Source organism: Notamacropus eugenii, chromosome 3, assembly GCF_028372415.1.
Source record: "Notamacropus eugenii isolate mMacEug1 chromosome 3, mMacEug1.pri_v2, whole genome shotgun sequence".
Taxonomy (NCBI): domain Eukaryota; kingdom Metazoa; phylum Chordata; class Mammalia; order Diprotodontia; family Macropodidae; genus Notamacropus; species Notamacropus eugenii.
This window is the reverse complement of record NC_092874.1, coordinates 313,694,798-313,711,370: the sequence shown is the minus strand read 5'-3', so window position 1 is coordinate 313,711,370 and position 16,573 is coordinate 313,694,798. Positions and strand designations below refer to the sequence as shown.

The window sequence follows — 16,573 nt, the reverse complement described above, 5'->3', positions numbered from 1 at the left end:
CAAGAGTCTGAACAAACAGTCCTATTTTCAGAAATAAGGAAATGGGAATCAGCGAAACTGGGGACAGGGGCGACAAACGGTTTCACAACTTCAAGTTTCCCCATATCATATGATTTTTGATAAATTGAAATTCAAGCATTATGTCTGCTTTACTTTAGACTTAGGTGCCTGAGAAGTCTTCACTGACTTATCACATTCACAGACAATAGGAAGGAGTCCATAGATAGGGAAAAACTGAGGTAGGGAGGAAGAGAAGGAGAGAGAGACAGAGAGATAAACAGAGACTGAGAAGGAATCACAGGTTGTTTGAACTGAAAGAGACAGGAGGGGATAGGACTGAGGGAGCGGGTAGAGGGATTGGAAAAGAGAATATAAAAAAGTAAAAACAGGAAGGATAGGTAAAGATGTAGAAGGATTTTGAAACATGGACTAGGGGTCATAGATCCTCATAATTGACCTTGATTTTCTCAGCAAAGCAGGAATCATGGCCATCTGCTCAGAGAGGTTTGATTCTGAACTTACTCTACATTGTCAACTCTTCCTTAACATGTGGGGCCCAGCACAGAACACAGGGCTCTTGATGTGGTCAGGCTAATCAGCTCCCTTATTCTGAAGATGTTGATGCTTCAGTCAATGGGCTGCAGGGTTCTATGGAGCAAGTCCAGTCACGTCACTCCCCAAATATTCCCTGCAGTCATCCTCTAGAAATGCCCAAAATTGGCTCCAGCATTCTTTCTCTTTTGGCTGGAGCGGTGCCATTGTGTTTATCAGCATTCAGCTATACCATTCAGACTGCAGAGAGGGGTTGGGGCTGGAATGTGCTCCCTTTTCACCTCTGCCTCTTAGCATTCCTAGCGTCTCTCAAAGGTCAGCTCCAATACCTTCTCCCACCTCCTCCAGGAGATGACACAATTGGAAGAAAAGAATGACTGCCCTTTTCCTTGACCTAGCTGACCACTCTCCATCAAGGAATCGGGGTGGAAAGAAGCCCCAGGGAAGCAGGGGTCCTCCCCTGATATGTCACCCATTGAGTGTTCTTATCCTCCAGACTTCAAGCCAGTTCCCCCTTCCCTTTCCTGAGCAATCACTGATTCCTTCCCCCATGCCCACTTGTGTGAAAGGAAAGCCAGTTCCTGCTTCTCAGTTTGTAGGCTAGGTTCCTCTAGTTGCCTTGCTTTCCCCACCTGCAGAATAGATATGATTCCCAATTATTACTGGAATGAGCTGAGAGTCATCAATTACAATCATTCCACTAAGATGGAGGACCACCAGGTGTTATCATCTGAGTGCCTCTGTGTCCTAAAATCCTTCAGGCCTCATCATTGGTCCTGCTGCCACATCCTACAGATCCTGACCTTCCAAAGTACCCTAAGGTCTCTTGTGTCTTGCTCTCTGCCCCCACCACTGAATTCAGGGCCTTCTAGTGATCTTCCAGACTGCTAGCCCCTTCTATCTGTGTCATCTCCCCCAGTGGGACCTTCCCAGAGACTCTCACTTAGTACAGCGTTTGGCATATACCAAGTGCTTACTAGGCAGCTCATGGATACAGTACCAGGTTTGGAATGAGGAAGACCTGACTTTGAACCTGACTTCAGACATTTACGCTGGTAGCTGTGTGACCCTGGGCAAGTCACTTAACCTCTGATTGCCTTAGTGTTCTTATTTGTAAAACGGGGATAATAATATCACACACCCCTCAAGGCTGCTGTAAAGATCAAAGGAGAGGATATCTGTAAATCACTCAGCACAGTACCTGGCATACAGTAAATGCTATGTATTATCGATTATTATTATTAAATAAATGATCTTTCTATATTAAATTGCTTACCTTCTCAAGGAGGGGGATAGAGGAGGGAGGGACAGAATTTGGAACTCAAAAGTGGCAAAAGATGAATGTTAAAAAATTGTTTTTACATGTAATTGGAAAAAATAAAATATAAAAATTTAAATAACAAATTTTTTTTATCCATTCATTCTACAAGAAGCCTTTCCTGATGTCCAGAGAAACTTAGTGCCTCCTCATTCATTCTGCCAAAATACTTTGTTTTATTTTGTATTTACTTACAAGTGTAAATGTCTCCTTCATAGAATGTGTATCCTTTGAGGGCAAGAACGATTTAATTTTCTCTTTGTGTTCATGGTACCTAGCACCGGCTCTTATATTCTTGGGTTGTCACCTGGCACAAATCCAATGGTTAAGTGACTTGCCCAGGATCGGGACAGGTGTCAGAGGTAGGGTTGGAACTTAGATCTTCCTAGTTTCAAGGTTTCTGTCTGCTATGATGGGCTGCCTCTCACCAGAAAGCTGTAGAGAAAGAAAATCTTTCCCATGAAATGTTTTAAACAGTAAAGGTTGTCTCATTTCAGGTAGGACTGATATACAGTTGATGTTCAATCATTTTGTGACGCCATTTTGAGTTTTCTCAGCAAAGACACTGCAGTGGTTTTCTATCTCCTTCTCTAGCTCATTTTACAGAGGAGGAAACTGAGGCAAATAGGGTTAAGTGACTTGCCCAGGGTCACACAACTAGTAAGAGTCTGAGGTCAGATTTGAACTCACAAAGATGAGCCTTTCCTATTTCAATCCTGGCCAGAATAGGCTTGAGTAAAACTACCATTTATCATTCTCATACGTTCATTTCCAGAGTTAAGAAGTCTACAATCAACTGCAGAAGCTGGTTCTTGTGTTCTATGGGTAGACAGAACCTCCCTGAGGCAAGCTGCACTTGAGTCAGGAGGTTTCCTTGCAATATCCTGCTCCCCCTCATAGAGGAAAGAAAAACAATCCAGTTCTGAAATAGGACGTTTTCTTCTTTCCATTCTTCAGGCAGAGGCAAAATGAAAGAAGGCCAGCAATAGCCTAGGAGGGATTAATGAGGGATAGTCTGACCAAAGCAGAGATCATTGATTGTCCTCTCAAGCCAAGCTTTGCTCTACAAAGTAATTATTAACTGCAAGAGTCACTTAGGCAACTATTAACATGTAAACCTGTTTCACCCAACCAGAAAGGTTGGTAATTAGAACAAAGTAAGGGAGTGAACAGGTAGCAGAGAATGTGAACGCATAACTGAACTAGGAGGTGAATGTTTGAGGTGCTGCCTAAAGAACGACTGGATCAAATGTTTTAAACACGAGAGAGAGAGACACAGAGCCAGAGAACAGAGAGAGGTCATGAGATTTGGAGTAGGAAGAGACTGTAGAGGTCATCTGGCTCAACTTTCTCATTTTAGAGATGAGGAGTCAGGAAGACCTGAGTTGAAATTTGGCCTCAGATACTTATTGGCTGTGTGGCCCTGGGTGGCACTTAACCTCTGCTTGCCTCAGTTTTGTCAGCTCTAATATGGGGATTAATGGCAGCACCTACATCTTTGGGTGGTGAGGACTGAATGAAATAATATTTTTAAAGTGCTTAGCATACCATCCGGTACACAGTAGATGCTTAATAAATACTTTTCCCTTCCCTCTTTTGGTCACAGAGGAAGCAGCATAGTTGGGAATAGAATTCAGCTTTCTGTGTTTCTATGAGGAGGCTGGCCATTTCAGAAGTAGAAGATCATTCATGCAGCAAGCACTCAGGACTAATAACAACACAGGGTTGATCTATGAACTAAGCGACTTTCCCCCTGTGGTTGGTAGTAGATATTACCATTCCAGTTTTGCAATGAGAAAACTGAGTTTCAGATAAATTAAGCAATCTGCTAAACTGTTGTGAAACTAGGGCTTGCTATCATAGACACCTGCCAGCCAGGGCACTCCCATAGCAGTAGATGGGATCTAGCCTTACTGGTGATAATCTCTACATTTTTCAGGTACCTCAATGTGCTGTGCCTTACTGTTCTCCCCCAACTGCACCCCCACTCTAGCATAGCAATGCTGCAACTGAACTGGATAGAACATTGGGCTGAATTGAATCATTTGAAATTAAATAGGGGTAGATATAAGTTCTACATGAAGACATTCCCCAGTGGAATGGTCACATGAGAATGATTTGTTCTTGGCCATGGAGGCGACATGGAAGTGAGTGCCGTGTGGGACTTAGAGTTTGGTCAGACATAGAAGATGCCAAGATCATCCATGGCATCCCTGGCCATCACCAGTCATCTCGACTTTTGTCTTGTCCCTGGAGTATGATGATTCAGGAAGAGGGAGGGAGGTTGAGGACTCTGCCCAGCTCCACCTCCCTTAAATCCAATTCACGTGCAAGTCCAGATATCACCCTCACGATGTCACTGAAAGCGAAGGATGACCAACAGCCATAACACCAGCTTCATAAGTGCAAGATGGGGAAGCATGGCTAGACAACAGTTTATCTCCAAAAGAGCTGGGGTTTTTCATGGGCTACAAGCATATCATTAGTATGATACGAAAGTCAGAAAAACTAATATGACTTTTTACTATATCTCTCATATGATATTATATTGTCCAAGATGAGGGAGAGGACAGTCCAAGTGTCTTCTGCCTTGAGTTGACCCCATTGGGATTACTGTGTTCAGTTCAAAGTGCCACATTTTAAGAGACTTTCTGATAAGCTGGAGAGTAGGGCAAAGAGGTTTGAGTACATATCTTAAGAGGACTGGTTGAAAGGATTAGGAACATTTAGCATGGAAAAGACAAGGTAGACGTGATAAACATCTTTAAATAACTGAAGGTCTGTCATGTAGAAGAAGGATTAAACTTGGCCCCTGATGTCAGAAATAAGAACAAAGTGTAGATACTGCTGAAATAAAAAATAAGGCTTGATGTTAGGAAAAAATTGCCTAATGATTGTATCAAAGTGGGATGAATTGTTTCAAGAGGCAGTGGTTCCTCTCACTAGGAAAGGCTGGATCACCATTGGTTAGGTATGTGGTAAAGGAAATTCACATTTAGTTATAAGCTGGACAAGATGGCCTCTGTGGTCCCTTTCTGAAAATCTGTGATTCTGTAAGAGAAGCCACGGGCTTTACCATCTACCTAACCAATGGTTATCCAGCCTTGTCTGGAAGATGATGAACAGTGGGGCTATAAGCTTCAACATATTATCAATGAACAATGTAAAGAATATAATATAATGTGTATTACATTTTATTTTGTTATATTATCATTAATTATTTATTTATTATATTTATTTTTTATATTATCATTAATTGTTCTTGTATTATTTTATGGTGTAGAGCTATAGATAAATAAAGGGTCTCATAAAAGAGGTTTCCAATTGTAAAAGGAAGTAGACCAAACACATATCAAAATCAAAGGATCACTGTTGGGTTGCTTCTATCTTTGACTGCTCTCACATAAAGTTAAAAGAGACTTTGATGAAGGCCCTCAGCATATTGTGTGGAACCCCTGTGGATGATTTAATAGCGGCATGGAAAAGTGTCACACAGGTTGCATAGGTGTGGATGAGTCGTGACCAGTACCTTTGAATGGAGTATACACATAGATGAGATAAAAATGCAGTGACAGCAGTATCTTGAATACCATGCTCATCAGTGTTAACAACTTGCATATCAACTATTACACATATTTTGTTACATCAAAATGTATATTTTATTAATAAGTAATTAGTTCAGTATCTTATTTTAATTCATATTAATATGCATGTTAATATGTATACTTATTAACTCTCTTCTGAAAGAACACCTTTGTGACCAATGACATTCAACCTCCGGTGTTTGGAATGTTTTTCCTCCTCACCTTCCGACTTCTTTAAGACTCATTTCTAATTCTACAGTTATCCATTCCACATCATCACAGTTTCGAGATATCACAGGTTGGCATAAGAAATTAAATGGGAATTTTGGGGGAGTTTGATGGAAGCTGCAGACAAGATGTAAAGGACAGCAGATGACAGCTTTTGATCAAATATTTAACCCAAATTTTATAGTAAAGTACTGTAAATACCCCAGAAAAGAAAAAGAAAAAAATTTAGACTTCTTCTCTGGTACAAGGGAAGGTTAAAAACTTTTACTCAGATTTTCCACATCGCAGGGGTGCTGCATCTCTAACTCCCCCAATGTGGGAGGGATAACTGTACTTTCTGAAAAGAGGCATTTTCTGGTTCCACTCCACTCCACCTACAAGTGCCTTCTCTGTGAGATTACCCCCCATTCGTATGGTATTGTTTTATGCATACATAGCTGTTTTCCTCTCCCACTAGAATGGGAGCTCCCTGCAGGCAGGCATCATGTTTCTTACTTTCTCAGTATCCTCAGAACCTAGCACAGAACCTGGCATATAAAGCAAGTACTTAATAAATGCATGTTGACTGACTGAAGAATTAAGTTTTTGCAAGGCACCATGTTAAGTACTTTGTGCCCTTTCTCAGGCCAATCATAGTGAATTTGCATAACCTTGGAGAGCTCACTGATGAAGCACTGCCCAAAGGGGACAGATCTGAGGAGCAGCAGCAGGTAACTGATAAGTTACTGACACAGACATTTGTAAATTACTCAGGTAAATGAAATCCAATAGGAACTTAATAGTTCCCAGGTCAAAGTATGGTTCAAGACCAATGGTTGACAGAGCTGTTACAAGAAACCATGTATGGACAAACAGACACACACACACACACACACGCTAGGATGCTCAGATTGTGTGGTGATGAAAGTTAAAATGTCACTCAAACAAAGGACCACAAAATGGTTAAGGAAGTCTAGGACCAAACTGTTGCCAAATTTCTATCCTACCATAGAGATGTTACACAGTCAGGAGGCCATTTTTAGATTTTCAAAATTACCTTTTGGAATCAGGTGTAGGATAGAGTTTCCCATTTATATCCTGACCTGGTTAACTACCCATTAACCCCTCGTTAACCTGGGGTCTATGAAGTTGCTTTTTAAAAGAATCTGATAAACTGTATTTCAAAATAATTCGTTTCCTTTGAAATCTGGTGTATCTTATTTTATGCATTTATAAGCAAGCTCCTGAGAAAGGCTCTATAGGCTTCATTAGATTGCCAAAGGAGCCTATGTTCCACACAAAGGTTAAGAACTCTTTCTTTAAAGAGTGAATCCTTTGGCAAGCATTTCCAGAGCTCTACAATGAAAGCTAGAGGTGGTTAAGGGTGTGGTAATTACTTGAAGCACAAAACTTCATTGTTTATGAGTAAAATTGAGGGACAAATGCAGCCCCATTTCAGTTTTTTACCAAGACGTGCTCATGACTGAGGAATCAACCTATATGACATAGCCGGGGTAGTTGAAGTGATGGTAGGGTATCTCAATCTCCTTTATCTCAAAAACATTTTTGAGTTCTCTAGCCTCTGAGAGCAATTGAATTTGTGCTTTAGGGTTTTCCTGGGTGAAAGCTATTTCCCTCTGAGTGAGTAGCCAGTCTGGATATATGTCTCCAGATGACATTCCCAGGTTTAAGGGAGAGATAAGGCCTTGGAAAGTAGAGTAAATCCAAATGGACTATGAGAACGGTGGGGTTGATGCCAGAGGAACCAGGGGACCCTGAGGAATATGTGGAATTATGGGGCCTCCAAGACATTCACTTAGATGGATTTCCTCTTCCCAGGTATGACTATCATGAGAGGTCTTAATTGATCAGGTAAATCTCAATGGCCCTGGCTCAATTCATAGCAGAAGCCCTAAAGTCAGCCATGACTTGGATAAACCTTCTTCCTTGCAGATTGGGAGATGAAAGCAGGTGCAGAAGTTAGTGTTTGGACAGAGTAACTCTGACTGGCTCCTCTCTCACCAAAATCAAGTGGGGTGAAGAATTTCTCCTTGGGTCTGGAAGCTATGGAAGGACAAGAGACAACTTCACATAGTGACTTAGCTATTCATTTCCTTTGGACATGCTTGGTAAAGGCCCAGTTATGGCACATGAATGTAACAGAATGTGATTATATTTCAAGAAATGACAAAGGAATGGTTTCAGAGAAACCTAGGAAGTTTTGTATGAACTAATGCAGAGTAGAGCGAGCAGAACCGGAACAATTTATATGGTAACAATAATACTGTAAAGACAAACCACTTTGAAAAAATTTTAAATTCTGATTCATGCAATGATTAACTATGGTCTAAAGGACTGATCCGATGAAACATACAACCAACCTCCCCCTAGAGAGAGGATGGACTCAAGATGCAGAATGAGACAGACATTGTTTGACATGCCCAGTGCAGGAATTTGTTTAGCTTGACAATCCACATTTTTGCAAGAGTTTCTTTTTTCTTTTGAAATGAAGAGGGAGTTGGAAAGAAAGTGAATGCTCATTAACTGAACAAAGTAAATTTAAAAAAATTTTCAAGGCCAAGCCTAGCTACTGGCAAGCCAGAACCGTGAGGCCAGCAGGAAGCTCTGTGCAGCCTAGCTCATATTTGATGTCTAAATTTAAGCCTGATTGAAAATTGTAGTGCCTGGCATCTCCCTCTTTGTGGTGGGCAGGTGGGTGATTGCAGGTACAGAATGTTGAGAGGTAAGATAATTGAGTCAGTTGGCTTTACTTATATCTTTTTTAAAAATGTGTCCCAAGGGATCACCCATTTTGGAGTGAGAGGAGGGTAGCTAGTATATCCAGAAATGACTGTGAGGTAAAACATAACAGACAGGAGACCTGGAAGGACTCAGGTAGAACAGGGAAGCCATGAACATATCCTGGACTGAGTCCAAATCTGGAACTTTCTCCAGTCTCCTATGCCTGAATACTGCCATTGAAGGATGATAGGGTGATGATCAGGTAGAGATTAGCTGATTGATAGTACCAATCCAGCAAGTATGGTTTTATGGTTGGGAGGGAGGCATCAATGAGATTAGGGCAGCCAGGTGGCTCAGTGGATAGAGTGTTGGACCTGGAGTCAGGAATGCTTGTGTTCCTGAGTTCAAATCTGTCCTCAGACGCTTACTAGCTGTGTCAACCTGGACAAGTCACTTAACCCTGTTTGCCTCAGTTTCCTCATATGTAAAATGAGCTGGAGAAGGTAATGGCAAATCACTCCAAAATCTTCACCAAGAAAACCCCAAATGAGTTCACCAAGTAATGGATATGACTGAAACAATTCAACAAAAGCAAAATCAGTGAGCTTAAGGAAATTCAGCAGGTGAGATCTTGCAAGTCTGGTAACAAAGAGGGTTCAGAAAAGGAGCAACCACAGTTCCTTCCTGAACTGGAAGCTTTATGAGAGCAGGGACAGTATCTTATCTCAACTTTGTATTTACCTTAGCACCTATTGCAGCCCTCTTGCCCTGCCCCCCCCACAGTAGGCATTTAAATGTTTGTTGATGGTGGAGTGAACTTAACTAAACAAGCTAGGGGCAGCATGAGGGAATCAAAATTACACTGGAGAAAACAAGCTGACTAACTCAATAAATTCATCCAAGAATCACAGATTGAACACATACTACTGTGCTAGGCACTCTGGGGAAGACAAAGGTGAACAAGATGCATTTTACGCTCTCTTGAAAGTCTCTTGGTTTAGTAATCAATCACTGGGCAGCCATCTTGGCTACAATACAGTGACCAAAAGAAGTGTCCAAGTGTCCAGGATTGTTTGTTGTTTTTTTAGAGACTTTTTTTTTAGGTTTTGCTTTTTGGTTTTGTTTTTATCTTTTGGTTAATCCAATTTTATTTAGAATATTATATACTGGCAACTTCAATGAAACTTTTTATATACTCTTTGGAGCACTGTTAGAGTCTGCACACAGGACCATGAAAATAGAAGAGTAAGCGTAATTTCCACTTTTTCCTCTAGTTTCATTCTGCTCCTCATCTGTTAACACTTTAGAAATTCACAGAATGCCTACAGAGAACTAATTCTTGGTAAGCATCAGTACACATCTAAGTTTTTTTTTTTTAATCTACAAGTCTCTGTGTGGAATGCATAGAAAAGAAATAATTGATATGAAAATTTTTTACATGATTGCACATGTATAAATTATATTGAATCCCTTATCATCTCAGGGAGGAAGGAATAGAATTTGGAACTCAAAACTTTCTTAAAAAGTTGAAAAATTCTTTTAATATGTAATTGGGGGAAAATATTAAAAAATAAAACAGCTACAGGCATTGTAACAAAAGAAGAAAATAATTAGTTGAAGTTCCAACAAGTAAATAATCCCCATTTGGATAATGTTGTCTTCCTTCACAACAACTCATTAGATAGGCACTATGTTTTAATACCAGTATCTTACGAAGGTTCAGAAAAGAGTTATCCACTAGAGAGCTAGGACTCCAACTCAGGTCTCCCAACTCTAAGGACAATGAGCACGGTCCACAGCCCTCCATCCCTCTGACTGGGAAGGAATAGTTTCTATTAGAAGTTTAGAACAACAACCAAGTGTCCTCCAGCCAAGAAAAGTAAATGATAAGGTTTGCTTGGCTAAATGAAGCTTTGCTCACTGTACCTTGTTTATGTTGATGTGGAGAGCAGACCATGGGGAAGCCACTTTCGAGGTTTCCATTTCCATCTTCTTCAGGTGGGCAGCAGCTTCATTGTAAAGAATGGGAGGTCCTGGGCTCAGCTCTAAAGAGAAAAAAACATTCATAGAATAGAGGGATTTGAATATACGCATAGATGAGAGGAAAATGCAGTGACAGCAGTATCTTGAATACCATGCTCACCAGTGTTAACAGTGTTAACAACTTGCAAAGAAAAATTAGGTTTTTTAACTAATTTAACTAGTTAATGAATTTAACTCATTAAACTGAATCATTAGGACAAGCTTAGTAAACCATTTGCTGTTCAGTTGTTTTGCTCATGTCCAATTCTTCATAATCCCATTTGCAATTTTCTTCTCCAGCTCATTTTACAGAGGAGGAAACTGAGGCAAACATTGTAAAGTGACTTGACCACAGTCTGAAGCCAAATTTAACTCAGGTCTTCCTGATTCCAGACCTGGCATTCTTTCCACTGCACTACCTAAATCATATGGGTCAATTCCCTTAAAGGTAGCCATGAATAAAGGGCATGATGCCACTCAGCAGTCCTCCTTCTGAAATGACTTTGTACTTATTTACATCTATCTTGCATTTATGTCACTGTACATTTTGTTTACTCCCAAAAAAAGGTAAATTTATTGAGAGCAGGGACTATTTCTTTTTTGTCTTTTTTATTACCCATCCCTGACTCATAGTGGGTACATAATAAATGTATGTTGAATGAATAAAGAAAGGGAGAAAGGAAACAAGCATTTATTATATTCCTACTATTTGCTATTCTATGTCTACTATGTACTAACTACTTCTAAAAATATGATTTCATATGATCTTCACAACAGCTCTGGGAAGCAGGTGCTACTGTGACCCCCATTTTACAATTGAGGAAACAGAGGTGAATAAACACCGAGTGACTTGCTTATGGCCATACACGTAGGAAACGCCCAAAGTTGGATTGTTCTATATAATTTGCCACCAAACTGCTTCTATGAAAAAATGTGTAAATGAATCACACTAATAACTGCTCAGCCTTGCCATCTTAGGTAACCAGGCTCATTTTATTATTGACCCAAGGAAAGCATAACTGGGAAGATAAATATGAAGACTTAAAGTCATACAAGTTCCAAAATCAAATATGGACTTTGTTATGTTAACACGATTACTTATGTTTATTCAAGAGTAACTGGAGCCCTCAGTTGGTTCTTTTTCTAGCTTTTTCAGCTGCACACTCAATTCATTGATTCGAGCCCTCAAAGAACAGAGAAACAGGGTAAATTCAGAGTATCCCCAATTTCCCGCATATGATCCATTGATATATTTTTGTTATCAGTCGTGAGATACTCACTGACAAAGTCCTTGCTAACATCTAAGGGTGTAGCCTGGCTACAGATTGCCCCTATCCCACAATTACATCTCTTGATGAACTCCAAGGGGATATCAGGGCTAACTTATTGAACCAGAACAGGCTATCCTGGAGCTTAAGAGCAGCGGTGAGATGATTCTTGTAAACCTTAGGAATTCCAGAATGAACTAGATCTCATAATTCCCAAAAGTGAATAAAAATCTTGAATAGATCCCAAGTCTCTTGATAGAGGAAATGGAGAAGCATAATGAGAAAGTAAATAAAAACACAAGACTGAAATTCGCTTTGCCAGTGGGTGGGTAGGGTAGTACAGTGGGTAAAGTGCTAGCCTCGGGAGTCAGAAAGATCTGAGTTCAAATCCAGCAGCAGACCCTTACTATTTGTGTGGCCCCGGGGAAATCACTTAACCCTGTTTGCCTCAGTTTCATCATCTGTAAAATGGGGATAATAATAACACTGCCTATGTTACAAGGCTGTTGTGAGGATCAAATAAGATATTTGTAATGCACTTTGCAAATCTGAAAGCATTGTATAAATATTAGTTATTAATATTTCAGAATCATAGACTTTTTAAGCAGGAAAAAAACATTAGGAGCCATTTCATCCAATTCTCTTGTTTTAGAGATAAAGGTATGGAAGCTCTACTTAGTCAAAGATTCGATTTAGCCAAAGAGCCCTACTCCCACCCAGCTAGTCAGCTGTAGAATCAGAACTGGACCCCAGGTCTCTTCACTCCTAGCCCAGGACATCCCTTCCAGGAGTTAGCAAAATTGCCAAGCAAAAGAAAGGGCAAATATTCAGTGTAAACAGATGCAGGAAAAAGGGTCGATAGTATGAAAACACACAATACGCTTAGTCCATAATAATCAATTTTGAGGGCTTCTTTAATTTCATGAAAAGTCATTCATTTAAAAGTGACAAAAAAAACTCCAATTAATCAGTTAATTCCCAATTGCCTGAGGGGGGGACTTTTTTTTCAGACTTCATTCGTAAGTTTTGCTTTCAAGTATTTGGTGAAATCTTTCCCCATTCTATCTAATCAACTTCTCCTGCTTTGCTTCCATCCCATGGAGTCAATGGAATGGAGAGCCTTAAAGTTGAGCATTGTAAAAATATCTGCTCAAGCCAGAGAGACAGTACGTTGGCTGGTAGAAAGTGGGGGGGGGGGGGGGGGGGGAGGAAATGTTCTCTTTAGGCACAGGTGATGCATTCATCACCAGCATGGAGTGGGGAGCAGGGAAGCTGAACAGGATTGGAAGATGGAGAAAGCTCAATAACTTCCCAACTTTGGAGTCAAGTATTAATAGTGTAGCTTCATGACTTTGTTTGAAATTAATTCCCCAAACATGGCATTCATTTGTATTCAAGAGTAAGTTACTTATTTTTATATAACACTTTAAGGTTTAAAAGGGCCAGCTAGATGGTAAAGTGGATAGAGTGCTAGGCCTGGAGTCAGGAGGACATGAGTTCAAATCTGACCTCAGACACCCTGGCCAAGTCACAGTTTGCCTCAATTTCCCTCTCTGTAAAGTGAGCTGGAGAAGGAAATGGTAAACCACCCAAGTGTCCTTGCCGAGAAAACCCCAAATGGGGTCATGAAGAATCCGACAAAAAGGTTTAAAAAGCACCTTACATAGTTTATCTCACTTGATTCTCACAACTACTCAATGAAATAATTGCTATTATTATCCCTGTTTAACAGATAAGGAAACTGAAAGTAAGAAAGATTAAGTGATTTCCCTGGGGATCGCACAGCGAGTAAAATGCCTGAGGTTGGATTCAACTCCTGTCTTCCTGGAATCTCTTTCAACACTATCTGCTGCTTCCAGAGCAAGTATAGAGAATTCTTAAGTTAGATGGAAAGGGTAGTTTGATGGAGCAGTGAATAGAGTGCTAGACCTGGAATCAGGAAGACCTGAATTCAAATGTGGACTCAGACACTTACTAGCTGTGTCACCCTGGGCAAGTCACTTAACTCTGTCTCAGTGTCCTCCTCTGTAAAATGAGCTGGAGAAGGAAATGGCAAATCATTCCAGTATCTTTGCCATGAAAACCCCAAATGGGGTCACCAAGAGTCAGATACAACTGAAATAACTCAACAACAATGAAGTTAAATAGAGAGGACTTGGGGATTGTTCTCTCTGTTAATGTGGATGATAGAGAGTTGCACTGATTATGCTAGAGGCAGGGAGAGAACCCATTTCTCTGTCAGTGAGTGTGTGTGTGTGTGTGTGTGTGTGTGTGTGTGTGTGTGAGCGTGTCCTGATTTTGTAGAAAATTCCTTGTGTGAAAATGACTTCCACTAACGCAAATCAGCAATGTGCTAACAGGAGTCACAGAAATTATCGGAGGAAGTTGGTGGTGTAGTGTATAGAATACTGGGCTTGTAATCAGGAAAACCTGAGTTCAAATCCAGCCTCTGACATTTAAAGGACTCTAGACAAGTCATTTAACCTTTCTGTGCCTCAGTTTCCTCTACTGTAAAATGAAGATAATATCACCTACCTTACAGAGTTCTTGTGAAGATCAAATGAGATAAAATTCATAAAAACACTTTGCACATATAGTAGACATATAGTAGATGCTATCTAAATGCTTCTTTCCTTCCTTTCCATTATATAATCTTAAAGATTGTCCTGGAAATGAGAGATTAAGTGACTTGTATATGGTTGTATAGCTAGTGTTTTTCAGAGGTAGGATCTGAACCCAGGTTATCTCATCTTGTTCTTTATCCCCTGGACCACACTGACTCTGTAATATAATCTCCATTCTTAATAACAAGGCTAAAATAAGTGAGCCTATGGCCGAGGAACACTCTTCTAGAACCTGGCTGCCATGCTTAATACAATGACCCACACAGAAATTTGTCTATTTCATCAGCTCATTGTTAGAAACACTGCTGTGAGAATGTGGTATGAAAGTTGGCGGTACTTAGTACCCAAGACAGACTTCCCTAAGAGGATCCTATGAGTTCTGTACACTGTAGCCATTTATGAGCCCAACAATGGCACATTGTGTCCCAGTGGGTCAAGAAATACAAGGCGCAGCAAAGAAATGAGAACATGTTCTTCTGTAACCTGAGGAACATGGAATCTCCATCCCACTCCAAATACTATTTCATTGTTGGGTCTGCAGCACAAGAAGGAGCTCCTGATAGTCTAAGAGAGTTTTATGCTTAGATTTCAAAACCCTCACCATTCTTCTATAATGAAGGACCCACTGTCATTCAATAAAACAATTAAATCTAACCATTAACAGTCACAAGAATGCTGGATTTGGCAGCAGAGGATCTATGTTTGAATCATAACAGCTACTTGCTACTGTATGACCTTGCCTCAAGTCTCTCCCCAGTCCGGTCCATTCTTCATTCAGCCACCAAAGTGATTTTCCTAAAACACATGTCTGATTTTCCACCTTCCCCCACCCTCACTCCCTAACTCAATATACTCCAGTGGCTTCCTATTGCCTCCAGGATCAAAGACAAAATGCAGTTTGGCATCCAAAGCTCTTCATCACCTAGCCACCTCCTACTTTTCTGATCTTCTGTAAGTAAGGTGTACTCTACTTCCCAATTTGTCCTCTTTGATCCAGTGATACTGGCCTCCTGACTGTTCCACAAACAACACCCTCCTTTTCTTGGCTTTGGGCATTTTCTCTGGCTGTTGCCCATGTGTGGAATACTCATTTTAATCTACTGGCTTACCTGGCTTCTTTCAAGTGCCAACTAAAATCTCATCCTCAACCTCTCCCAATCTCTCTTAATTCTAATGCCTTCTCTCTCTTAATTATTTCCTATTTTACCTAGATATAGCTTATTTATACATATTTTTCCTCCCCCATGAGATTGTAAGCTCCTTGAGGACAGGGACTGTCTTTTGCCTCTTTCTGTATCCCCAGGACTTAAGCACAGTGCCGGGCACAGGGCAGGTGCTTCATAAATGTTTCTCCACTATTGATCAAGTTACATGTCTTCAGACTTCAGTTTCCTTGAGTGTAAAATGAGGAAGTTGAACTACATGACCTTTAAGATCCTTTTCATTTCTATCTCTATGACTATAAATCCTTAGAGACTAGATCATCACAGATGATGTCCTCTGCACTTGAGGCAGGAGTGGAAAGTACCACACACAGAACTCCAGTCATAAAGGAGAGGGAATCAGATGGTCAGATCTAATGAACTTACTGCTAGGGGTTGGGATTCCAGAAGACTTCTCTTTGCTTTCAAGAGGAACTGGTATTCCATAATTGGAGTGGTGTTGGTGCTGGTGCTGGTGCTGGTGTTGGTGCTGGTGCTGGTGCTGGTGCTGATGGTGGTGATGATGGTGATGCCTTCCTGGAGCTTTAGTGGTAAATGGGGCTCCCCCATTTTCTTCAATGTTGAATAGCAGCAGATTAGAATTGTTGAGCACTGGTGAAGGCAAAGGATAACTATAGGAAATAAAAAAAAGTTAGAACTTAGACAAACAAAACCCCTCAGCATTCTGGACATTGCTTTCTCCCCAACTGAGTAACCACTTTTTCTCATTCTCCAAGCAGAGAGAGGCTATAGGAAAGAAGCATTTATTTTTTAGAATAATGTATCATTCTTCAAGTTGTGATACTAGTTCCCGATCATTCGGAGTATGAAGATCCATATATATGTGCTATATATGTATATAAAAACATGTATAGTTGTGTATGTATATATATATATATATATATACACATTCATTTTCATAATTTTATATATGGTTATTCATATTATATATATAAGCATTCATATATCCCTACATGATAGTAGTTGTAGCCATTGATAAAGGAAACATGTAATAACAAAAGGCTACCATAAATTCAATAATGCTTTGAAATGA

General features: G+C 40.3%; 1 protein-coding gene across 1 annotated transcript in view; it reads right to left on the bottom strand.

Moving 5' to 3' along the window:
• LOC140532122 (band 4.1-like protein 4B) overlaps positions 1 to 16,165 on the bottom strand; it is a gene marked incomplete at its 5' end in the record, with an annotated part of 66,250 nt that extends 50,085 nt beyond the window's left edge. The window contains 2 exons of the mRNA XM_072650663.1: positions 10,330 to 10,448; positions 15,907 to 16,165. Coding sequence (XP_072506764.1) covers positions 10,330 to 10,448; positions 15,907 to 16,165 — 378 coding nt within the window. The remainder of the gene's footprint in view (positions 1 to 10,329; positions 10,449 to 15,906) is intronic.
• Positions 16,166 to 16,573: the final 408 nt, after the last annotated feature.